General features: G+C 58.2%; 1 protein-coding gene and 2 pseudogenes across 1 annotated transcript; 1 reads left to right on the top strand and 2 right to left on the bottom strand.

Moving 5' to 3' along the window:
- The window catches only part of LOC131093378 (zinc finger protein 208-like), a 496041-nt pseudogene that overhangs the window by 162657 nt on the left and 309283 nt on the right, over positions 1-24101 (top strand).
- Positions 4137-6840, bottom strand: LOC131093443 (H-2 class II histocompatibility antigen, E-D beta chain-like). Its single transcript, XM_058040608.1, is given in 5 exon segments — positions 4137-4237; positions 4885-5126; positions 6018-6059; positions 6062-6286; positions 6756-6840. Coding segments are annotated over 5 exon segments (630 nt in total). The 3' UTR covers positions 4137-4201.
- The window catches only part of LOC131093377 (uncharacterized), a 1138058-nt pseudogene continuing 1133801 nt past the window's right edge, over positions 19845-24101 (bottom strand).

Here is a 24101-nt window from a genome sequence, read left to right as displayed (position 1 = left end):
AGACAAACGTCACGTCTGAATTGGCCAGGTCTAAAAGAGATCTTAAGGATCTCACTGAGGACTGTGATGACAAAATTACTCATTGGTCTCACTCAAAATCCATCACTTCTACCATCCTATTGCCGTGGGTATCAGTGGCGAAATCTCTGGGTGAATTGGGCTGCCTGGAGTGTTGGGTGGCTAAACAAGCCAATCTTACCTCAGCTGCTCTATACGACCTCCTCACAGACAAGGAAATAACAAGAAAGGCGACGCTCCAAAACAGGGCAGCAATAGATTTTCTATTGCTGCTTCACCATCACCACTGTGAGGAGTTTGAGGGCCTCTGCTGCATGAACCTGTCCTCATGAGCCGAGGACGCCAGGCACTGCGTGAAACGCCTTCAAGTCCTTCTGCATCAAATAAAACAAGAAACATCTGACTGCCTGGGGGACACCTTCAAGGGTTGGGGCCTTAGCGGGTGGGCCAGTTCAGTTTTAGAATCAGTTAGTAAGGTTATTTTAAGTTTGATTATACTCTTGATTCTTGTTACTGTGATCCGTGGACTGGTCAAAAGACTGATGACAAAAGTAGCAACGCCAAGTGTGAACCACACCACCGTTCCCCTCAATGAGCCCGTCGAGTTGGAGGAACTCTCCTCAGAGGCCGGAGAAGCCATGGATGAGGAGGGGGCAACTGCCCCGCCCTTCGACCACCTATGGGCGGACGGACTCCAAATTGAGGAGGGAGAGACTTGGCCGGACCAGCCGCGGGTCCCTGCAGTTTAAGTTTTATATGGACTTTTCCATTCTTTCTAATTTTATTTGGTAGAAAACGGGGAGATGTTGTGGTGTGTTTGTTGAGTTTATTGTATTACTCCCCCATTTTTGTATGGTTCTGCCGTTTTATGTAAATGGTTCTGCCCTTCCCAGTTTTCCCGCCACTTGTATTGTCAGTCTTTTAAGTTATATAATTCCTCCTCCCCCTCATCTCCTTATATGTAAACTTTTTCTCCTCCCTGGGCCCAGTCAATCACCCCCCACTCCTCCCAGGTTTCCAGAATCATCTTCTCTCTGGGGGTTGTGGTAGGCTGTGGTCCCGGGGCCCCTCCCTTACTTTATGCTTATTGGTTCTCATCTGTTGCTTGTCATGTTTAGTTCACTCCCTTCCCTTCCCTGATTGGCCCTCTGTAAACCCTTGCCCTTGAATCCTTCCCCCTTTATAAGCTTGGTTCACCCTCCCCTCTTGGTCACTCCCTGGTTGGTTTCCTTGGGCAATAAGCCTGACTTCACCCCCAGTGAGTGTCCTGCTCCTTACTAGTCCTACCTGCAGCGAGATCCTGTCCGCAGCCAGCACAGCCTGAGGCCTTACGACGCCGAGGGGTGCTGGCAGGGAATGCAGCTGGGTGACGGCCTTTACCTCAGCTAGCCAGACACTGACCTTTTGGGCCACATACACCTCACCACAGCTATCCTCAAGGGATTCATCTCCTCCGCTGCTCCCTCAGTTGCTTTGCTCCAGTGAACAGAGGGGTCAGGCTGGAGAGAGGCTTGGCTGATGATAAAAATGGGTGCTGCCCAAAGGATAAAAAGGAAAGAAATGAACTGTTACTTACCAAAGTAAAGTTCCTCACAGGGTCTGTTGCAACATGACAAAGGGAAATGGTTTGAAATTCAGGAGGGGGAAGCAGGCTCAGATTAGATCTAAGGAAGAATTTTTTAACCAGCAGAGTGGGGAAACACTGACAGAAGGTGCCCAGAGATGGGGGAGGTGCCTCCTCCCTGGAAACATCCAAGCTCAGGTCAGGCAGGGCTCTGGGCCCCCTGAGCTGCTTGAAGATGTCCCTGCTCGCTGTGGGGCACCAGGCCCAGATGAGCTCCAAAGGAGCCTGCCAAGCCACAGCAGGCGAGGATTCTGCTTGCTCTGCGTGGGGAACGCAGCCAGACTGGACACTGTCGGAGGGGGCCCCACAAGAAAACCCCTCCCTGGCGCTGCTGCTTCCCCTGCAGCCCCTGGCCCTCAGCTGCAGCAGCTCCTGGGCAGCCCAGCGCCGCTCCTCGTCCGGCTCCAGGCTGCACTCGAGGCAGTCCCGCAGCAGAGCCGACAGGCGCCGGGGCTCCTGCAGCTGCGGGGTCCCGTTCTGCCGGATCAGAGCGTGAGCCTGCAGGGAAAGCAAACTCAGTGCTCTGCCAGCTCCCTTCACACCCACACGGGCTCACATCCACCCCGGGCCTCAGCCCCAGCTCCAGGGGCACTTTCCTCCCTGCCACAGATGCTGCTCAGAGCTCATTTTGCTATGCCAACCAAAAAACCCAAACCCTGGGGCTGCCACAGCCACTGCAACATCCAAATGATCTTGCCTTGAGAGCCAGTTTCATTGACTGACTCTGTGAGTAGGAACCTCCATCAGAAATAGCCCATTTTGCTTCTCCAAATGGGGACACCAGCTTTACAGGCCATTTTCCAGAGTCAGTGTGGTTTGCCTGTGTTATTTCAGAGGATTCTTACATCAAGTGCATCTCTGCAGTGCCACTGACACTCAAGTAAATGCATTCCTGATGCCCCATCCCAGACACTGCCAGGCAAGAAACAGGAGGTTTTTGTTGCTGAAAGCTCAGGCTTGGTGACACGGAGAAAGTAGCTTGGACTAGGAAACAAATATGTTAGACTTTGGGAATGTTAAACAATCATCTTCATTTTTTCAACAAGTTTCCCAGTGAGAAGAATCAGGGGGGAAATCATCTCACAAAACTCTTGTAGAAACTGCTGCAGAAATCTTGTTGGGTTTGGGGGCGGGATGTGGGGTGGATGTGGGGTTTTCTTGCAAGGTAACATTAGACCTGATGCACTTGCTTCACATTTTCAGGTCATCCTCACAGCCAGATGAGCTGCAACAACATAAATCCCAAAGCAAATTGTTGCTGGAGACTGAAGAATATTCTTCTGTGTTGGGGCTGGAGTCCTCTGGGAATTCCCTTCCCATGTGCAGAAACCTCCAGCTGCTGCTCCCAGTGCAGGGTCCCCCTGTGCTCACAGGCCTCTGCAGCCACTGCAGAATTTGCCTCTTACCATGGCTGCTGTTTCCCTGAAGTAAGGAGGTTCTCCTTCCACCATCCCGATGGTCACAGTGCCAAAGGCCCAGTTGTCCACCTTGGGGCCATAAGGAGATCTGGTCACAACTTCTGGGGCCATCCAGTGAGCAGTGCCCACCATGGAGCTGCGCTGGTCCTGCTCAGGGCTGAGCTGAGCACAGAGGCCAAAATCAGCTGAGGACAGAAACAAACCCTGTCAAAGGCAGCTGGAATGAGGAAACCAAGCACCAAGATTCCCCACCTCAGTCTGTGAGTGCAGTTGTGAAGTCAGCTGGAAAAGCCCTCAGGGCTGTAGCCGAGGAAAGATGTAACTGGACCCTTCAAGAAACCATTGAGGAAGGTGTGGGGGATGTGAGAGAGAAGAGGGGAAGGAGGCGGGAGGAGGAGCAGGGGGGGATGGGGGGGAGCGATTGACCCGGGGGAAGAGAAGGGGGAGATGAGGAGAGGAGCAGAAACAAGAAAAGTAGTGGGGACACCCGGCCTTCATCGAGGTGTCCACGGGGGGGCCAGGAAGATGTGGAACCCCCAGCCAGGTGTGTTCCCAACACGGGGGCTCTGACCCTGGGGGTCACCCGGGATTATCCAGCGTGGATCCTCCCACGGGGGATGGAGATGGAGCGGCGCACGGAGCTCGTCCCGCACCGGGCACTGCGGGATCCGCGGGCAGCGACCCCTCCCCCTGGGCCCAGCCCCCACCCTTTGTCCCCCTCCCTTTGCCCAAATCCGTCCCATCGCCCCCCCCCAAACCCCTCCCGATCGCCCCCCAATAAACGGCCCCGGGCCCAACTGGGAAGCTTTACTGGGAGCACTGGGAGCAGGCACTGGGCGGGGGCGGAGCGCCAGCGGGGCTGGAGGGGACACGGGACCCCCCAAAATCAGCGGAGCGGGGACGGAGCGGGGGGTCCCGGCCGGGCCCGAGCCCACGGGGAGGGGCTGCGGCCGCCGGCGGCTCAGGAGCTCTGTGGGCAGAGAAAAGGGGGTGACACCGGGCTGGGGGCCCCGGCGGGAGTGCACACGCTCCGCCACGGCGGGGACGCCACCCCCGGCACCCGCCCTGACCTTCTTGTGCAGGGAGAAGCCGAGCCCCAGCGCCAGGAAGACCAAGCCCAAGACGAAGCCCCCGATGCCCGTCAGCATCTTGCTGCGGGCGGCGTCCGGCGGCATCTCTGGGGGGTCCGCAGGGCTCAGCACCCCCAAAACCTCTCAGCGACACCCCGAGCCCCTCCCAGAGCCCTCCCTGTGGTCCCCAGCTCAGCCAGGACCTCCTGAAACCTCTTCCCGATCCCTTTTTGTCCTGGCCAGGAGCCACCAAAGCCCCTCCGGTCCCTCTCAGCATCCCACAGCCCCCTCCCAGGTGCCCCTAGCGCCCCAGGACCCCCAAAGCCTCTCTCAGTCCCTTGGCAGCCCCAGCAGGACTCAGCCAGAGCCCTCCCAGTCTGTGCCCAGCACAACCGAGCTCATGGCGAGCCCCGCTTTGCCATCGCCGATCTCCTTCCAGCCCCTCTGGGCTCGCTGCGATCCCTCCCAGTCACACCCAGCACCCCCAAACTCCCTCCCAGTCACACCCAGCACCCCCAAACTCCCTCCCAGTGCCCACCAGGACCCGCCCAACCCCATCCCACCCTCTCCAGCATCTCCCAAACCCCTTCCCAGCCCTTGTCCAGCCCCCAGCCCCTCTCCCACTCCCAGCCCGGCTCTCTGCAGCTCCCTCCCAGTGGCTCCCAGCACAGCCCAGCGCCTCTGCCAGCGCCCCCAGGGGCTCCCCCGTACCCCAGTGCCGCCTCAGGGGCTGCTCCAGGCTGACGTGCTCCACCTGGCAGCTGTAGCTCACCCCGCGCCGGGGCGGCGTTTCCAGCAGCACCAGCAGCTGGTAGGTCCAGTCCCCGTTGGGGACCACGTCGGTGGCCACCACGTGCTCCGAGAGCTCCTGCTGGCCCTGGAACCACCTCACCTGGATGGCAGCAGGGTAGAAATCCATCACGGAGCAGAGCAGGCGGCCAGGGCCGGGCTGGGAGCTCGAGCGGGGCACCAGCGAGATGGACACGCTGGGGGGCAGTGGGGGAAGGAGAGAGAGAGCGGGGACACACTGGGATCAGCTGGGGGGCACCGGGAGAGAGAGGGGAGGGCTGGGGTGGGCTGGTGAGAGACTGGCATGGACTGGGAGTGACAAGGAATGGCCCGGGGTATGTGGTGGGAGGGACTGGTGATGGGCTGGGATGGATTGGGAATGTACTGGGACGGAGTGGGATGGACTGGGAGGGAGTTGAATGGCACTGGGAGAGGTGGGAGGGGATGGAGAGTATTGGGAGAGAGGGTGGAGGTCTGGGAGTGAACTGGGAATAGACTGGGAATAGACTGGGAATTGAGTTGGAGTGGGTGGGCCGAACTGGGAAGGACTGGGAGTGACTGGAAATGGACGGAGAGGAACTGAGGTGGTTTTGAGAGAAATGAGAGGAGATGAGGGGCCCTGGAATTGGAGATTGTGCTGAGGGAATGAACTGGGAATGACCTCAGTAGGACTGGGAGGGACTTAGTAGTACTGGGAGGGATTGGGAATGGACTGGGAGGACTGGGAGGGAGTTTGTAAGACTGTGGTGGCACTGGGAGGAACTGGGAATGAAGTGCGCGGCACTGGGAGGCCGAGCCCAGCCCGGGGCACTCGGCGCTGCGGATCTGCCTGGCAACAGATGAGTCATCAAAGGTTCGTGCTTTGATTGGCTGAGAAGCGTCATCTCCACGTTCGGCTGAGCTGGAGGCGCGGGGAGGCACTGGGAGGAACTGGGATGGACTGGGCGAGACACAAAGGTCAACGGGTGGGTCAGGAGGTTCCGAAGATGTGTTCAAGGAGCGCTGAGGGCTCTGGGTCGATGTCCAGGGAGGTTTTGTGGTGTTCCGGGGTCATTGACAGGGCAGGCCCCAAGGGGACACGCTCTGCCCCGAGCTCACCTCGGCGCCCCAGGAGGAACGGGGGGGCCACCTCGTAGTTTTCCGGCAGTACCTGTCCACCTGAGCCCTTTTGTATTCCAGTTTAGCCGAGTCGCTGTTCCAGGACTTAGCCGCCTTCGCCCCATAGGGGGTGAACCCTACGTAGTGCCCCACGTCGCTGTCGAACATCGCGAACTGCATCCGGTTGTAGAGGAACCTCTCCACGTACCGCATCTTCTCCGTGCCGTTAATGAAGTGACACTCCGATGTTATCTGCTCCTGAAACACCCCTGTGAGTGCAGAACATAGATCGGGGGGTGCCCTCCCAGCACACCCCAGCAGAAACCGCAGAGCTCCGGGGCCACCCCGGATCCCCACTCCGCACCCCCTGTGCCCCACGGCCGCCATGGGACCCTCCTGCCCGCGCTGCCGCTTCCTCTTTGCCACCCTTCCCCCATTTCCCCTTCCTCATCCTCTCCCCTCCCACCTCCGGCCGCTCCCAAATCACTTTTGGGGTCCCATTTCCCCATTTTCCCCCCCATTTCCCACAAATCCCCGAATCCCCAGCCCCCTCAGGGGGGTCACCCCTCCCCTTTTCCCCCCTTCCCCACCCTCTCCCACCCCTCCCCCCACCCCTCAGCCCCTCCCGCTCTCCCTTTGGGGTGTCCCCTCCTCCTCCCGCTCCGTTTCGGCCTCCCCCCTTCGCCCCCTTTTGCCCCTTCTCCCCCCCTGTCCCAGCGCCTCCCGCCCCCCGCTCACCCGAGAGCTCCGCGCCCGCACCCGGGGGGGCTCCCAGCACCACCAGTGCCACCAGCAGGGCCCCAGCTGTCGCCCCTCGCCCCATGGCCGGGGCCGGGCAGGGAGCAGCAGCCCCAAAGCAGCCGCGCTGCGCTGGGAGCGCCAGTCCGGAGCAGGGCGGGCTCGGCAGCGCCGCGCGCTCTCATTGGCTGCCGCCGCTTCTGGGCAGCGATCGGCCACGGGTTCTGCCCGGCAACCGATGAGGCAATACAAAGCCTCGAGCTTTCATTGGCTATGCCGCCTCCTGCCTGCGCTGCCATTGGCTGAGGCCTTTCCGGGAGGCTGCAGCCCCAGGCTGGGTTTTTTTTTTTGGGGGAGGGGGAACCTTGAGGAGCTGGGCAGGTGGGGGCGGGGATGGAGAGGCGCGGGCTGTGCTGGATCAGCCAATCAGAGCCGCTCATTTCACATTTAACCCCGATTTTTGGGTTACTGAGCTCGTTCAGGATTTTCTGTTCAGATCCCTTTGTCCCGCTATCCTGGATTGGAAAGGAAGTGAGTTTTTTGGGATGCTGTAGTCAAACCAATCTGTGCTCACATTTGAATATTGGCGCCTGGTGTGGCCCCTGAGGACATGGATTCACCTCTGAGCACACAAGGGGTTAAAAGCAGAGAACTCCCAGGGGAAGCTCTCTTGGTTCCGGTGGGTGAAAGGTTCAGAGCTGCCCTGCCCGGCTGCGGGCTGGGTGCGGGAGGGGAAGCCATGTGGCCGGCTGAGGGGAGCCGGGCCTTGGACAGAGAAGGGAGGTGAAGGCCCCTGCAGGATGGAAGGGTGGAGGAGCGCTGAGAGGCATCGGGCAGCGGCCACAGAGAGAGAGAGGGAGAGCCTGTGCCTGTGCCACCTTGAAATTTGCCATCTTGCGCTGGCAGCACAGCTGAGAAGGCGAAGGGGTGCAGAGAGAAGGTGCCCGGCAGGGCCAGTGTGGGAGTTCTGGGTAGGCAGAGCCCGAGATTTTAACCCTTTTCTTGGATGATGGAAACCTTACAAATGCTGATCCTCTGGGAGCTGAATGAGAAGATAGGGATGAAATAGGAGAAAATGGGCAAGTGTGTTGCCTTCTGGATCAAGGCAGGCGACCGGGTTCTGAGGATCAGCACGGCGACCCACTCTCTCCAGGGTCGCTCGGGCCATTGACACACGCAGACATCAATATGATGGACGGTCAAAAGGCGTTTATTACTTCTTCTCGTGGGGTTTTATAATCTAGGGGGTTCTCTACGTCAAAAGGGGGTTTGTCCTTCTTATCTATGGTTAGTAAGGAATGGAAAAGTACTGGGTAAGGAATGGAAAGTTACTAGCACTACTGTTAGTGGGGCCACATTCCTAGGGTAATCTCTTATCTTAGAGGAACAAAGGGTCCTGCCTTTCCGTGACATCGCGTAATCTTCCGCAGCGCCTTTCCTTATCTACCACACAAGTGTGATCAAAGCCCGTGCAAGTGAAAGATGTCAGAAGAAGCTGAGAAGAATCCTAGGCGGGAGGAGATGATGGAGTGGCCTTTGGCTGGACTTTTCTTGCATAGCCATGGACAGAACCATTTTTCCTGCGACACAGAGACTGCATTTAGGAGGAGGCAATGGCTCAGAGCCAAGAGAGTGCAGTGATGAGATGTGAAGGAGTGAGGGAACAGAGACAATGGATGAGGAGGGTGGTGGTGCCCTCTGCCTTTAGTGAGGAAGAAGATCTTTGTTCTTGAGACCCCTCGGCCCCAGGGGGTGAATTTGGGGGGGACAGGTGTCCCAAAAGTGAGAGACTGTGCTCATTTTTGGAACCTGGCAAAGCATCCTTAAAAGGGGAACCCCAGAAGCAGCTCTGGTCCATGTGCAGTGGTGAGAGCACTGGGCATGGAAGGAAGATGTCACCATGGCAAATGATCTCCGGGCAATGCCACGTGTGACACTGAAACACAAGAGGTTTCAGCTGTGTTTCCTGGGGAAGCCTGTGGCACAAGAAGGACTCCTCTCTCCTTGATGAACGTAGAGTTGATTATCTGAGGGGTGGTGATGGACTGACAGTTGGTGACCTGAGGGGTGGCAACTGAATTGCGAGTCCAAGGTTTTGCCTTACTGGGATGTATGGGGAATTTGGCTGGGGGGAGGAGGAATGTTTGGAAGGTTTTCATTCTTTTTGTGTGTTTCTTTTATATATTGTAAGTTAAGAAAGATTTTTTTTTTTTGTATTCCGAAGCTGGAGCCTGCTTTGCTCTATTCCTGGTCACATCTCACAGCAGACACCAGGGAGAATATATTTTCATGGGGGCAGTGGCATTGTGCCAGCATCAAACCGTGACACGAGGGAAAATGGCTGCTCGTGCCAGTCCATCCCCTTGCCCAGAAGGCGCCCGCTTGTGTTTGGGCATGAGCTGCTGGCCACAGCCAGACGGGCAGCACCCGCAGCATTGGCCATCAGACGCTGGGCTGATGTTTTCATCCAGAGAGAAAGAAAAACAGCCAGAAGCACACAAGGCAACTTGACAGTATCTCTGTAAGAACGGCATTGTCCTGTGAATGCCAATAGTGGATGGTGGTTTTGTGCTGCAGATAATCACTTCTGAGCAAAAATCATTCCAGGAAGGGACAACAGCTTCTGCCTCTGACGGATACCCAGTGTGGCCACCAATTGCTCCAGGTGCTCCTGCCAACAGCCACCAGCAGAAAAGATCACATAGACCCCAAGGCACGTTGGCTTTGGCTGTCCTTTGGCAGAGATGTCCCCCGAGGCCACAGGTCTCTGTGGCAGGAGAGAGGCACCAGCATTGGCAGGCCTTGGGCATGGCAAATCTCCTTTGGCAGGGACTCTTCCACATCTGCTGCTGTCAGCGCTGCCCAGGGGACAGAGCAGTATTGGAGCTCTGGGCCACATGTCCCGTGTCTGTATCACGCCCCTGCCAGTGTGCCGGCCACCCAGCCCCGGGACTGGTCCCAAAGAGGCCGTGGCAGGGCCTGTGGAAGGCCCCGGTGCCCTTCCTGCTCTGCTGCACTGGCAGCCGTGGGGGCTCATTCTGCTGCCCTGAGCAGGCAGAGCAGAGGAGCAGCTGCTTCTTGTTTGGGCTGTTGCTAAAGTTCCTGCTGGGCTGTGTCTTCAACACTTGGGGCAAGGTCTTGCCTGCAAGCTGGGGCAGTTTGGGTGGGGTGGGGGTGTCCACAGGGCACGTGGAGGTGTGTCCTGGGGCTCTCTGTGACACAGTGCACCATTGTCACCGTGGGATGGAAAGGGACAGAGTGTGCAAGGGTGACCTTTTGTTGACACGCCGTGACGTAGGTGCTGGCGGCACCACGGCCACGCCACAGTGCTCAGTGCACGCGACGGGACAGGACGGGACAGAGCAGTGCTGTGAGGAGCCCCCACACAGCCAGCTCGTTCCTTGCTGACCTGGAGCTTTTCTGAGGCGTTCACGGTGCAGGTGACCTCGAGGCCAGGCTGCGGGACTCGGGGACGTGGAGCATTTCTGAAGCATCTGCCATCCCTGCGGCCGGTGCCCTGGAGGACAGACTGTGGGACTTGCAGTCCTATTTCCTTCTTGAGACTTCTCTCTTGCTGCTGCCCTCGAGGACAGACTGCAGGACTTCCTGTCCTGTAGCCTTCCCGAGGCTCCTCTGTTGCAGGTGCCTTCAAGGCACAACTGCAACATTTGCTCATCTTTAGCCTTCCGAGGCCTCTCTGCTTCAGCAAACACTCCTAATTGCAAAGAGTGACATGGAGCAGAGAGCCCCCAACGTGCCCAAGCTGGCCTGGCTGGAGGAGGAAGAGGCTGGAGCTACCTCAGCACAGCAGCCTGAAGAACTGGAGCAGTTCCAGCTGCTGCAGGAGCGTGAGTGTCAGTGCTGGGCTGCAGGGCTGGTGCCTGTAGCCAGCTTGGCCCCATTCCATGCCATGCCATCCCATCCCATCCCATCCCATCCCATCCCATCTCATCCCATCCCTGTGGACATATCCATGGATAGGACAGAAGCTGGGCTGGAGCACCTGGCAGCCGCACTCCATTCCCTGGGGCATCCCGAGGCTCTCCCTGCCTGGAGAGCTCAGGACTGGGCTGTGTTCTCTGGCCTCTCCCGCAGCCCCTCAGCTTTGGCTGCGCTCGCTCTTTGCCAGATGCAGCTAAGGACGAGACACAAGAACAGGAAGCCGCCCGTGGCAACTTGGGCAGAACGGCGCAGGTACCTGCGGCCATCCCCGCCTGGGCTGGGCCTGCTGGCACTGCTCAGCCAAGCACCAGGCTTGGAGCGCTCCATGGATTCTCCCTCCCTTCCTGCCCTTCTCCTGCAGACCCTCTGTGAATTCATCACGTGCCCTTGGCAGGAAGAGACCGCCGGTGTGGGCACGGGTGTCTTGGCCAACCTTCCGTTCCTCGATGCCAAGACCTGTGCTGCCATGCTGAAATTGCTTGTGGAGGAGGGTGTCTCCAATCCAACGCAAGTAAGCAGCCTGGGCAAGGGCTCGATGCTCCCAGCAGTGGTGTGGCGCCTCCAGCCGGCTCTGCCGGGCTCCCTCGGCCTCTGAGACCCGGCCCAGTGCGGTTGGAAGGGAAGAACTTCTCAGGGGAAGTTGCTGCTCTGGCAGCTCTGCGAGTCTCCCTGTGCCCTCTGCAGGTGCCCGCCATGGTGAGGTACATCCACCAGTGGCTCACGGCCAATGAGTCTGCTGGGCACAGGCTGGACAAGGCCCTTCTGGAGCTGACCCAGGAACACCCCTGTGACGTGCTGATCACCCTCTTGCGCTGGGCCCCATCGTGTGACAGGTAGGGCAGCCCCACGTGCCTTGAGGGCTTAGGCTTCACCGGCCATCACCCTGTAGAGCCTGTCCCTGCTGACTGCCAGACAGGCAGGCAGTTCCAGGATCCTCTGGCTCCTCTGTTTTCCAGTGCTGCCATGTCAGCTCCTGAGCCTGGTGCCACGCTCCCTCCCTGCCCCTCCGGGCCTGTACCCACGTGGGCTGGCTGGCCGCTGCCGGCCAGGGGCAGTGTGCAGAGGCAGGGCTGAGGGCCAGCGCGGGGCCCTGCAGCTGCCCAGGCCACGGCGCTGTGGCCAAGCCCGCCCTGACACAGAGCTCTGACCCCACAGAGCTGCCGCCACCATGTGGGGAACCATCATGTCCTCGAGCAGGACTGCGGAGCCGGCGCTGCAGCTGCTCCTCCATGTGCTGAGCACCTGGCCAGTGCACAGCGTGTGCACCTCCGATGGGGACGACGCAGGAGTCTTTGCCCTGGCTGTGAGTTTCTGGTGCCGGCCTTTGCCAGCCCCCAGGCCGCCTCTCCAGCAGCCAGCTCTCTGTGCTCCCCCCAGCTGCATCTCCCTGCCTCAGGCACTGGGCTGAATCCTGCCTTAGGGGCAGGGCTCAGGGGCACCAGGCCGGCTGCTCCCCCCGTGTCTCCCTCGACCTCTCCCTCGCATGCTCGGGCCCTGCCACGTGGATGTCTTGCCCACTGAGCGTTGTCTCTGGCTGTTTTATTTCATGCAGGCAACCGTGGCACTGTGGAAAATCTTCAATCTGGCCTGGCGCTCGCCTGCTGTGCTGGAGTATTTCCCCAGTCTCTTTCTGCATCTGCTCTTCCAAGCTTACATCAGCACGCAGGAGATGCCAGAAGAGGTTGAGACCTTCTGGCAGGGATGCCAGGAGCAACACGGCCTCTCCGCCAACCCCAACAGGTGCTCCATGCCAGTCCTCCCAGTCTCCCCATCCCTCCCATGCCCCAGGGCAGGAGCCGGGGCTCCCAGCGTGACCTGGCCTTTGCTCTGCACACAGCTTTGCGCTGCAGACCCTGAAGGCCCTGCTCTGCCCAATGCGCTATGAGCACGTGGTGCTGTCCATGGAACACAAGTGGGACACGCTGCTCTGTGCCGACACCCACCACTGTGCAGTGGGTCTGCTGGCCAGGTGAGACCTCGTTCTCCCCACCGCCCCTCTCCTTTGTGCCCGCAACGCCCCACACAGTCCCCGTGCTCGTGGGCGGCAGGGCCTTGTCACCAAGGGAGGGATAAGCAGACTGGAAAGGGCCGGCAGAGGAGGGTGCCCGGGAACAGCCGCCTCCCAAAGCGCCCCCAGGGAGCTCGGGAGCAGAGCAGAGCTCTGACAGTCAGCCCTGGGAGAGGTTTGCCCGCCCGGCCCAGGAGCAATGGTGCCTTTTTCTCCCTGCCAGGGAGATGCGCCGTGTCTCCATCATCAGGTGCTGCAGCATGGCATCCTGCCTCTTTGAGCTGCTCAGCCAAGGCGTTTCAGACTGGGAACTGCCCGCCCTGTCCTTCCTGGTGGAGGTGAGCCCCATGGCCAGCGCTGCCTGGCTGAGCTGCCTCCCAGCCCTCTGCCCTCTCGTAGCCGCAGCTGCCTGGGACGCTGCCTGTGCCCTGTGCTGCTGCTTTGGCTCAGCCCTGCGCATTTCTGAGCTGCTGCCAGCTGGCACCTCTGTGCCTGCTCTGTGCCTTGCAGCTCCTGGATTGCCTGGACTTGAATGAATGCGCTGAACAAGTCCTGGAGATCCTGACAAGGCACCTGCAGAGCCAGTCCAGGGAGATGCGTCGCGTGGCGCTCCGAGGCCTCGTGGTGCTCACCTCGATGGTGAGGAGGAGGCAGCAGCTGAAGCTGTGCTGGCAGCGTGGGGCTGGGGCAAGCAGCCCCTTGGGCTTAGCTGGGCTTTAGCAGCTGTGGCAGCTGCTCCCAGCTCTCCAGGCTCGCTGTTCAGCTGCCCGAGTGCTTCGGGACAGGCCTTTGGCCTCTGAGCCCTGCAGCAGCAGCAGCAGCAGCAGCGTGGTGTTTCCCAGCCTTGTTTTGCACACAGGATCCAAGCATGTACAGCCTTACTGAAAGCCTTGTGAAGCTACTGTGGGATAGGGATGAAGATATTGTGGAGAAGACCCTCATTGTACTTATCCTCCTAATGCTGCAGAAAGACCTGGCAATAGCCAGCCCCATTTCCCTGCAGCTGGCTGAGGCGCTCTGGCACCTCTTTGACAATGTGAGGCTCTGTGCCCCCAGCCACGGGCACTTGGGTGCTGCCTTGGGCCTGGGCAGAGGGGGCCTGGAGCAGCTGATGTGGAGGGCTTTGGCTTCCTTTCCAACAGGACAACAGCCTTGTGCAGCTGCTCTCCATTCGCCTCTTCCAAGACGTGATTGCCTTGGTAGTGGCAAAGGGAGAAAAGCCCCTGAAGAAGCCTGTGAGCCAGAGCCTGCTCCCACTCTTCTTCCACTGCCACGATGAGAACCGGTGTGTGGCACAGGTGAGGCCTCCTGGGTGTCACCATGGAAGGGGCTCAGCTGTCTCCCCACCCCCTGGCACCTGACGGGCTCCAGCCTCCTCCCAGCCCTGGCACAGAGATTCGGCTCCTGTGCCCTGGGCTGCGGTGCCATCTCTGGGTCTCTGCTGCTCTGCAGGCCTCTCGGGAAACGCTGCTTTGTGCAGTGAGGTTCCTGAAGAGGAAGGATCTCAAGCAGCTGCTGCAGACGGATCAGATGTGAAGATTTGCTGAGTGCTTGGTAAGGACAGCCTGGAATGCCCAGCCCAATCCCCGGAGCAGCCGCCTGCCCACGGTGCCCAGTCTGTGGGGGTGGCAGCTGTGGCCCCTGCCCAGTGCCGCACGCAGGGGCACCGGCCTGCGCCCCACACGCCGCTCCCTTCCCTGGGCCGTGCGGGCTCTGCTCCAGGCTCCTGTGGCGCCAAGGCCGGGGCCGACGGAGCCCCGAGCCAGCCGGGCTCTGCTGCGGGACGGCACCGCGGCTCGCCGGGCCCTGTGCCCCGTGCTGAGCCCGGCGCCTGCGGCTGCTGGCCGGGCCTCGGGGCTCTGTGGGCAAGGGGAGCAGCGCCGGCCGTAGGGAGCGCCCGGCCCAGGGGCAGGGCCCACATCAACCCTTTCCAAACGTGCCCTGCCGCTCTCTGCAGCTGGCAGCGGACAGGAGCCGAGCGGCCGAGCACCTGCGCCGGGCCCTGCCGTACCTGCGGAGCGCACAGGAGCCCCTGCGAGAGGCGGCCGTCAGGTTCATGGGTGAGCGCCAAGCCCGGCTCCCTCCCCGGCCCGCCCCATTGCCGCAGCTCGGCCCCGGCCCCGCCTGCTGTGCCGGCAGCAGGATCCGGGCGCGGGCATGGGCAGCCCCCGCTGGCCTGGGCATTGCTGCTGCCGCCCTCTGGCAGCCGTGCCCTGGGGCGGCAGCGTGCGCCAGGGGCCCGGGCTGAGCCCTGCCGGGCCAGCAGGGCGTGTGGCCTCAGGGCTGGCAGCGCCCGTGGGCGGCAGCTGTGCCTCTGAAGGCAGGACACGCTCTGTGTTCCCCAGGGATGGCCGGGCGCTACCTGACAGGGCAGCAGCCGCAGTTCCGCATCATCTGCAGCGGTGAGTGAGGCCCGCGGGCTCTCGGCGGGGGCTGCCGCTGGCAGCTGCGTTCCCTGGCCCGCCCGCCGACGGCTCCGCTCCCTGCGCGCCCCAAGGGCAGCGGGGCCACAGCGCAGACACCTTGCAGGGGCCTGCGGGGCATTCCTGGCCAGCAGCTGCCAGCTCGTCCTTCTTGGCTCCTGCTTCCTCCAGGCCGTGCCAGCCGCTGCGTGGCACGGACGAGGCTGGAGGCTCTGCCCAGCTCCCCGCAGATCCAGCCTCTGACTGTGCCTCTGTTTCTCTCTCTGCAGCCCTTCAGGACATGACGGATGACAGCAGCCCTGTCATCTCATGCCTGGCGCTTCATGCTCTGCACATCCTTTTAGCTGTACAGAGCATTCCCTCCTCCCGGCTCCAGAGGATGCGAGACCAACTCCGCCTCTGGAAGTCGCGGCCTTTCCTGTGTGCCCGTGGCTGAGTGTCCTGCCGCGGCGCTGTGCAGAACTGATCCGGGAGGCTGCGTCTGCTGGGGCCGCCTGAGCCTGCGGGGAACACCTCTCCTCTGCCAGCACTTCCTTTCCCTTCACCCACTAGAGGAACATTAAATTGCTGTTGTTGGATAGCCGGCTGTCCAGGAGCTTTCTCTTGGTGCAGAGTGTCTTCAGGCCAATGGGGAAGAGGGGAAAGGCTGCTTGGTCTGCGCAATTTGCCCGAGCGTGCGGTGTGGAAGTGAAAGTGGCCAAACGCCCCTCGGCCTTTGGTGGTTCCTGCAGGAATGTTTTTGTTCCTGCATCAAGTTTTCTGGAGCTGGGGGAACAAATGTGTTCCGTGTTGTGAGAGTCTGTCTGAAATATCCCTCATCTGCCTTACGACTGTCATGGAGAGAGACAACCAAAAAATTAAAACCCCCGTTTGCTGATCTGGTGGCCAGGAAAATCATGTGCCTGAGGCCTGAAAGTGTTGCAAAGTTGCTGTTTTCACAGATGTTGTTTGTTATACGCTACACTGAGCTCACAGGGCATCCTGTCCTTTTGCACAATAGCTCTGGAATCCTCCCTACCTCTCAGCCTGGCTGGTTTGAGCTTTAGGGTGGTCCCCTAAGAGAAGACCGTTCATAACCACCGTGACAGACAAGCAGAGATGTAAGAAACCTCTTCATCAAAGGACTGAGACATGAAATCCCTAGGTGAGAAGGCCCCTCTCACCCTCTTCCAGATACTGGGACTGAAAGCCCCAACTCGGGGGAGGTGTACAGGGCGAGGAAGGAAAGCTGCCCAAAGCAAGGTGGATGTTGCAGGTATAGGCAGTGGACAACGAAAACAATGACTCTCGCCTGCTGCCAAACTTGGACTCTGTGTATCCTTATTTCCAACAACCCCCCCGAAGATACAATAAACTACCTTTGTTTCAGCTGCAAAATCCATCCCCCTTGCCCCAATGAAAAAGAGTATAATTGCGGTCCAGATGAACTGGGCCTCTGAGACCTCCCCGACACAACAGGCGGGTCCTCGACTGGACCAGACCAAAGGACTTCGTCTCTACATTTGGTAGCTCTATCCCCTCTCTCTTTCTCTCTCTCTTTTTCTCTCTCTTTTGTGTCTCTTCTCCCCCATCTTTTCCTCTCCCTTAATCCCTCTATCGCATTTTGGTGTGGTCATTCAATAAAGGTGCATTTGTTTCGATTATCGTTGCAAACCCCCTTGTACCGTGTTGGTTCTTTTTGCACCCTGAGATCAAATCCATGAACCATCACGAAACCCATCCGTGAGGACGGATCATGACACCCCCGGAGGACCCCTCCCCAAATTTCCCCCCAAAGCCCCTCCAGCACCCCCAGACCCCGCTAAAACCCCCTCAAGTTCCCCCCAGACACTCGCCAAATCCCTCCCAAACATCCTCAAGACCCCTCCCCAAATTCCCCTCATGACCCCTCCAGGACCCCTCACCTGTCCCTGCGCCTCCTCAGCAGCTCCCGGAGCCCCCCGTCCTCTCCCAGCGCCTCCCCCGCTCTCTCCAGCGCCTCCTGCAGGACCCGCCCGAGCCCGGGGTGGCTCCCGGGGGTCCCTGAGGGGGTCCCGGGGACGGGAGCGGGAGGGGAAAGAGATGTCCGCTCCATGCCCGGCCCTGGGGTCTGCGGGCACCGCTTCGGCCTCGGCTGTGATAGGCTGGTACGCGCGGGGAGGGCGGGAGTTTCTGCGGGGACACGTCCGGTGATTGGTTGGTTTCGCAGAGGGTGTGCTGATTGATACGAGGGCGGGGGAGGCGGGCTTTGCCGAGGGGAGGCGCTCGGTGATTGGTTGGCTAGAGGCAAAGAAGACCGGAGTTGCTGAGGGAAAACGCCCGGTGATTGGTCGTGCAGGTCGAGAGAGACGAGAGTAGCTGAGAGGAGGAACGCGGTGATTGGACTGCTCCGTGTGAGAGGTGGGCGTGTCTAAGGGGAGGCATGCAGTGATTGGTTCGATCGGTGCACAGAGAGGCGGGTGTTCCTATGGGGAGACCCGCGGTGATTGTATGGTTTGGACCAGGGCGCGCTGCTATTAGTTGGGAAAAGTCCGGGTTTTTTAAGGGAACATTCCCGGTTTTCTGGGGGAAAACTCTCGGAGTTTTAAGGAAAAATTCCCGATTTTTGCAGGAGAAACATTCGCGGAGCTTTTGACCCTACGTGCCTCCAAATAACTCAAATAACCCCAAAACACTTGAAAAAAAAACCCAAATAACCCCAAACAACCCCAAACAATACCTAGAAATCCCCCAAACAACCCCAAAAAAATCCAAATAACCCCAAAGAACGAAAAAAACCCTCCCCCAGGTTAAAGCCAAAAAACCCCTAATGATATCAAGCACAGCGAAAAAAAACCCCATATACACCAACATAAACCCCAAGAACCCCAAATAATTCCAAATAAACCCACATAAACTCAAATAGGCCCAAACAAACACTAATGCTTCCAAATAAACTCAAATATTTCCAAATAACCACAAATAAACAGAAATAAACCAAGTAAAAACCAAGATAAATGCCAAGTAGTCCATCAATAACCCCAAATAAACTCCAAACAAACCCTAAATAAACCCAAATAAACACCAAGTAACCCCAGTTCCTCCCGTCCCCACCCCAAAGCAGATCCCGACCAATCAGAACGCGCGGCACTGACGACGTTCCACTTGCTGGGCACAAACTCAGAGCACTGGCCCCGCTCAGCGATTTTCAGCCAATCAGCGCCCGGCCCGACTCTGACTCATCACTTGCCAGCCACAGACCAAGGCCTCTCACTGCGGTAAATACTCAGAGACCGCGCGGGGTAATTTCCAGCCAATCAGAGCGTGTCTCGCTGATGACTCATCAGTTGCCAGGAGCGGACTTGCGGAGGGGGGGGGGAAGGTGACCCTGGGGATGGGCTGGGGACCCCAAATTAATCCAAAACGGGGTCGGGACCCCAAAACGGAGCAGGCAGGGCCTGGAGCACCCAAAACCAAACATGGGGGAGGGGACTGGGAAAACGATTGGAAACGGGAGGGAGAGCAGGGAAAAGAGGGTTGGGACCCCAAAATTGAGCTGGGAAGGGAATGGGACACCAAAATTAGGCTGGGAGAGATATGGGATCCCAAAATTGAGCTGAGAGAGGGATGGGACACCCCAAACTGAGCTGGGACGGGGGTGGGATCCCAAACAGGACGAAGCCAATTTTGTTTGTTCCTAGAATATGTAAATGAGTTTATGGATATGCAAAAAGTCTATGAATATGCAACAGGCTGATGTCATGGGAGACAAGGACCAACGGCTGAAGGTTGTTATAGCCTTCAAGACCCCCCAGTTATTTTCGGAGACACCCCTTAATTATTCTGGCTTGATTACATCAGCCTGTTGCATATTCATTGACCCTCATGCATAACCATAAACTCATTTACCTATTTGAGGAACTATTTGACATGGCCCATCCTTGGGGGTGTCTCCCCATTTCAGGAGCCTCCACGGGAATGGAAACTATATACCCCCTCCCTTTGATTAATAATAATAGTAATAACAATATACTAATACTAATACTAATAATAATAATTTGAAATTAAGGGGCTCTCAGGAAAAGAAATGGGAATAGAAATAACAGTTCCTTATTAGGAAAAATTAAAAATACGAATGCAGTAGTACAAACAAAAAAACAACAGTGACAGAGTCAGAATTCTCCGGGAATCCAGTGAAAAAGGCTAACCCTCTTGGAATCCAGTGGGAAAAGCTTGATCCTCTAGGAATCCAGTGGAGAATGAGGCTGATCCTTTGCAATCCAGTGGGAAAAGGGCTGATCGTTTGGGAATCCATTTCTTACCCCCCAAAGACAGGAAAAAGGCAGTTTTTATAGGGCATCCCAAGGGTGGAGTTGGGGTTTGGGTCAGGGGAGCAGCTCTTAGCAACACAAGAAGGGTGACATTAACATCCTTCCTCTTAGTAACAGCAGTACTTGACACAGAACGCGTCCCCAAATCCTAAATTCCCTCTAAAACAACTGAGAAATTATGGAACTTCAGATATATTCCATTAATTTCCTTCATTTAACCCAGTGTTGGGTGTTTTTAAAGGATGAAGGTGAAGCAGAGGAAAATTAAGGCCAAACCAAAAGGAGAAGCAGCCAGGTGTGTTCCCAACATGGATCACAGGGAATGTGAGTGACCAGGGCTGTGCCCAAAGTGCCTCCTCCAGTGGGGGGTGGAGCTGGAGCAGCGCACGAAGCTCTGCCCGCACTCGAGGCACTCACAGGGCTTCCCTTAGTGGTGCCTCCGTTCGTGTTGGGTCAAGTTAGAGCTGCTGGAGAAGCTCTTCCCACACTGGGGACACTCGTAGGGCCTCTTCCCAGTGTGGATGCGCCGGTGAATGACGAGGGTGGAGTTGTGCTTGAATCCCTTCCCGCAGTCGGGGCAGCGGAAGGGCCTCTCCTCTGTGTGAATCCGATAGTGCATGAGGAGATGGGAGCTGGTCACAAACCTCTTCCTGCATTTATCACACTCGTAGGGCCTCTCCCCAGTGTGGATGCGCCAGTGCCGGATGAGGTGGGAGTTGTCCTTGAATCCCTTCCCACAGTCGGGGCATTGGAAGGGCTTCTCCTCCATGTGACTCTGATAGTGCCGGAGGAGATTGGAGCTGGTCTTAAACCTCTTCCCACACTTGGAACACTCGTAGGGCCTCTCCTCAGTGTGGGTCCTCTGGTGCGTGATCAGGCTGGAGCTCCGGCTGAAGCACATCCCACACTCGGAGCATTTGTACGGCCTTTCTCCAGTGTGGATCCTCTGGTGCTTCATCAGCTGAGAGCTCAGGCGGAAGCTCTTCCCACACTCCCCACATTCATGGGGCCTCTCCCCAGTGTGGATCCTCTGGTGCCTGATCAGGTGGGAGCTCTGGCTGAAGCTCTTCCCACACTCCCCACACTCATAGGGTTTCTCCCCAGTGTGGATCCTCTGGTGCTTGATCAGGTCGGAGTTCTGCCTGAAGCTCTTCCCACACTCCACGCACGTGTGGGGCTTCTCCCCATCATGTAGCTGCTCACGGAGCACCAGCTCCGAGCTCTGGCTCCGTCTCTGGCCGCCTTCTCGGCCCAGGCTGGCTCTTTCCCCCTCAGATCCCCGCCAGCTGCGTTTGCAGCCCCTCCTCGTGCGGCATCTCCGGGGCTTTTCCTCCCCGTTGGCTTCCTGCGCCGTGGAGCCGCTCAAAACGGCCTCTTCCACCAGGTTCTGCCGCGGGCATTTGTCCTCCCTGCTCTCCATGCTCAGCTCCTGCTCTGGGGGAGGAAGGACAAGGACAGGATGGGATTTGCCTCCGTGCCACAGGCAAGGGCAAGGAGATCCCCCAGGGCTGAGCTGCAGCCGGGGCCGTGCTGGGCTGGGAGATGGAGCAGCACAGAGGGGAAAGGGGCACTGACTTCCTCCTCACCTGCCTCAGTGTCCCGGGGCATCTTCCTCTTCCTCGCAGCCTCCCTCGCAGGCAATGGGAAATCCTGGTTTGGGGAAAACAAGGGATGAGAGCGTTTATAGGACGGTCGGGACGGATGGAGACGAGAGATCTCTGCAGCCAGGGCGTGGAACTTGTGGTTTTTAGCAAAGGGCCTGGGTGCAGGGCCCTGCTTGGAGCTGCCAGGCACAGCTCGGAGCAGGCCCAAGAGAAGAGAGGGGTAGAGAGAGTGAGAGGGTAAGAGAGTAAGAGGAGAAGAGCGTAAGAGAGTAAGGGTCCCATTACAATACAATTAATTTTCTTCTGTGTTGAATATTCTATTTCTCACTTACCAATCTGGTACAAGATACAAATCCTAGAGCATTTACATACAACCTATAAGAATCAATAGATCACCATACTGTGTTACATTTTCAACCCTAAAATCTCTTCTTTGGACCCCTTCTGCTGAACTAGTAGGGTCTGGACCTGCCTGCAAGCAGAGGGAATTGTTTCATCAAAAGGGGATTACCTTCAGTTGGGCCACACCATTGTTTTCCAGTTGTTCACTAACTGAGATATCTCAAACCTAGCTTTCATTTCAATCTTCCTTACACTTTCTATATTCTCAAAATATTTTGCAAGACAATCATATTTATAAGGCTTTCCTGTTTCATCGTTCCCAACACACATTGAGACTGAAGGTCCCTTTTGCTGAAGTCCATCACTACAATCACTGGCCACCTGGGCTAAAGAAAAACCTCCCAAACACCCAGATTCAGCCTTGAAAAAGCCTCCCAGGAGTTCCCCGTCCCTCGACCCTCCCCTTTGGTGTTTAGGGGTTCCCCCCTGTCCCACCAGCTGGGGTCATGCTTGGATTGGGGGTCCCCCTTGTGCCCGGTGCCCGCCCTGCCCAGGCTGCTGGCAGTCCCAGCAATGCCAAAAGCTCCCCCTGCTTCGCTCTCCCCATTTCGGGATGCCAGGGCTGTTTGGGCTCCCGGGCTCCCTTCTCCCCTCATTCTCTGCTTTGGGCTGCAGTGGCTCCAAGGAGTTCCCCCTGCCCCTCTCCAGGCTCTTGAGGCTCCCGCCAATGGCGGCGCTCCCCCCTCTCTGGGCTCCCCACTTTGGGCTCCTGGGGGACACAGGGCTCTGCTCCTCCAGGCTGCCTCTGCCGCCGGCCGCCACCCCCCGATGTCCCCCCAAGGGGCCTTTTCTGCTCAGCCTTGGACTTCTTCAGTCTCCAAACATCCCCCAAAAGCCCCAACCCAGGGACCCCCCAGGATATCTGGGCCCAGCTCCCTCTCCCCACTCATGGGTGCGATGGGGGGGCGATGATCCCACAGGTAGGGGCTGCGAATTCAGGCAGGGATGGACAGTGTGGTTCCCTCAGCTCAGCCTCCATCTGCCTTTGTCCCTCCTCCCCCTGCTCCTCCCCTCTAACCCCACCTCCTCCTTCCCCTTCATCCCTGCCCTTCCCTGCCTCCTCCTCCTCCCCCAGCAGCAGCCACACCCTCGGTGCCCCGTTCCCGCAGCCCTCCCAGCCCGCGGCAGGAGCGGGGATGGAGCCGGGACAGGTCGGGATGGGCAGCGCGGGGCTCTCGGCTGCTCCCAGCCGCTGCGGGCGGGGGGAATCCGGCCCGGGCCAAAGGAGAGGGAAACTGGGCAAACTGGGGGCGGAGCACAAAGCTAAGGATGCAGCAGAAAATGGAGATAAAAGAGTAATGTTAACACTAACTCCACACGAGGAAAAACTGGAAATTGCAAACTTTAGGGAAGCCGAGAAAAAAGTTTTAAACATGAGGGGAAGTGAACAAGATAAATCAGGGAAATGGAAACTTCTTGATGGAAGACAATTACTTAATAAATGTGCTTCTAAGAAAATATTAGAAGACATGCATCAGAAAACCCACTGGGGTACTCAAGCTTTGTGCGATTATTTTTTAAGGAACTAGGGGTGCACTGGGATTTTTGGAGTTGCAAAGCAAGTAACTGAAAGACTCTTAATTTGCCAAAGGATAAATAAAAAGGTGACGAGAAAAACAACATTAGGAGGTCATGAGTTAGTTCATCGACCATTTCAATGTATCCAAGCAGAAGGTTAGATTTCTTAGGCTCTGGATTTATGTGTAAAAAAAAACATTTACCTAGAAGAGAATATGCAATATGTAAGACAGAGGATTGTAGAAGAATAAAAATCTTTAAAGTATGAGTAACCTCCGAGAAAATTAAAAGAGGAAATGAAAGGGAAGGGAACAAGAGGAAACATCAGAAAGAGGGTGGGATCCTCTGCAGGTCTTGCCCCCTCCATTCGCGGCCCAGGCACCTGCCCCGGGTCCCGGCTTGCTGCCCGCCTCAGCTCCGCCTGCCCCGGTTTCCATCCCAGGTGCGGCCTCACTGCCCAGGGCAGCTCCACCTGCCCCGGCGCTGTCACTCAATTTGTGTGCCCTGCTCCCACTGCCTGGCCCGCGGCCGCTCTGCTGGCCATGCTGGGGAAGATGGGGGTTGCTCTGTCCTGCCGCCTGCTCCGAGGTCACCGCGCCCACTGCACCCAGGGGGGGTCCCAGCCATCCCATCCCCGGCTGCCCTGCCCGTGCCACCTGCGCTGGGCACCGCTGCCGCTGCCGGGCTCTCCCACCTGCCTTTGCTCTGCCGGCAGCTGCCGGATCAGCCGCCATCAGCCATGTGGGGGCTACCCACGCTCCGCCTCGGGCTCCACGGGAAGATCCCCCTCTGCCGATTCCAGTAGCAGACCCTGCCCACACTCCCACCAAGCCTCGGCGGGATATCCTCCCCTGACCCCGTCCTGCTCTGACTTCTGGCCCCTTGGTAACCACAGCTCCGGCTCTTCAAGGAAACTCTGTCTCTCTAGAGGAAGCACCTTATCGAAACACTAGGAGCTCAGTTAAAAGGCAGCCCTCTCCAAATTCTTCCTCAAAACACGGGAGAAAGGCTATAGAAGGTAAAAATGTGAAAGAGTTAGATGAAGGGATTGCTCTATTTCCGTTCAGAGAGGTTCCCATGGCAGGGATGCGCTGCCCCGCCCCGCAGGAGCCACCAGCGCCCCTGCCGGCCATGGCCGGAACTGCACCCAAGGGCAAAGC

This window comes from Melospiza georgiana, chromosome 25 (genome assembly GCF_028018845.1).
Source record: "Melospiza georgiana isolate bMelGeo1 chromosome 25, bMelGeo1.pri, whole genome shotgun sequence".
Classification (NCBI taxonomy): Eukaryota; Metazoa; Chordata; class Aves; order Passeriformes; family Passerellidae; genus Melospiza; species Melospiza georgiana.
Note: the sequence above shows the minus strand (reverse complement) of the source record. Positions and strands in the feature narration are given on the sequence as shown.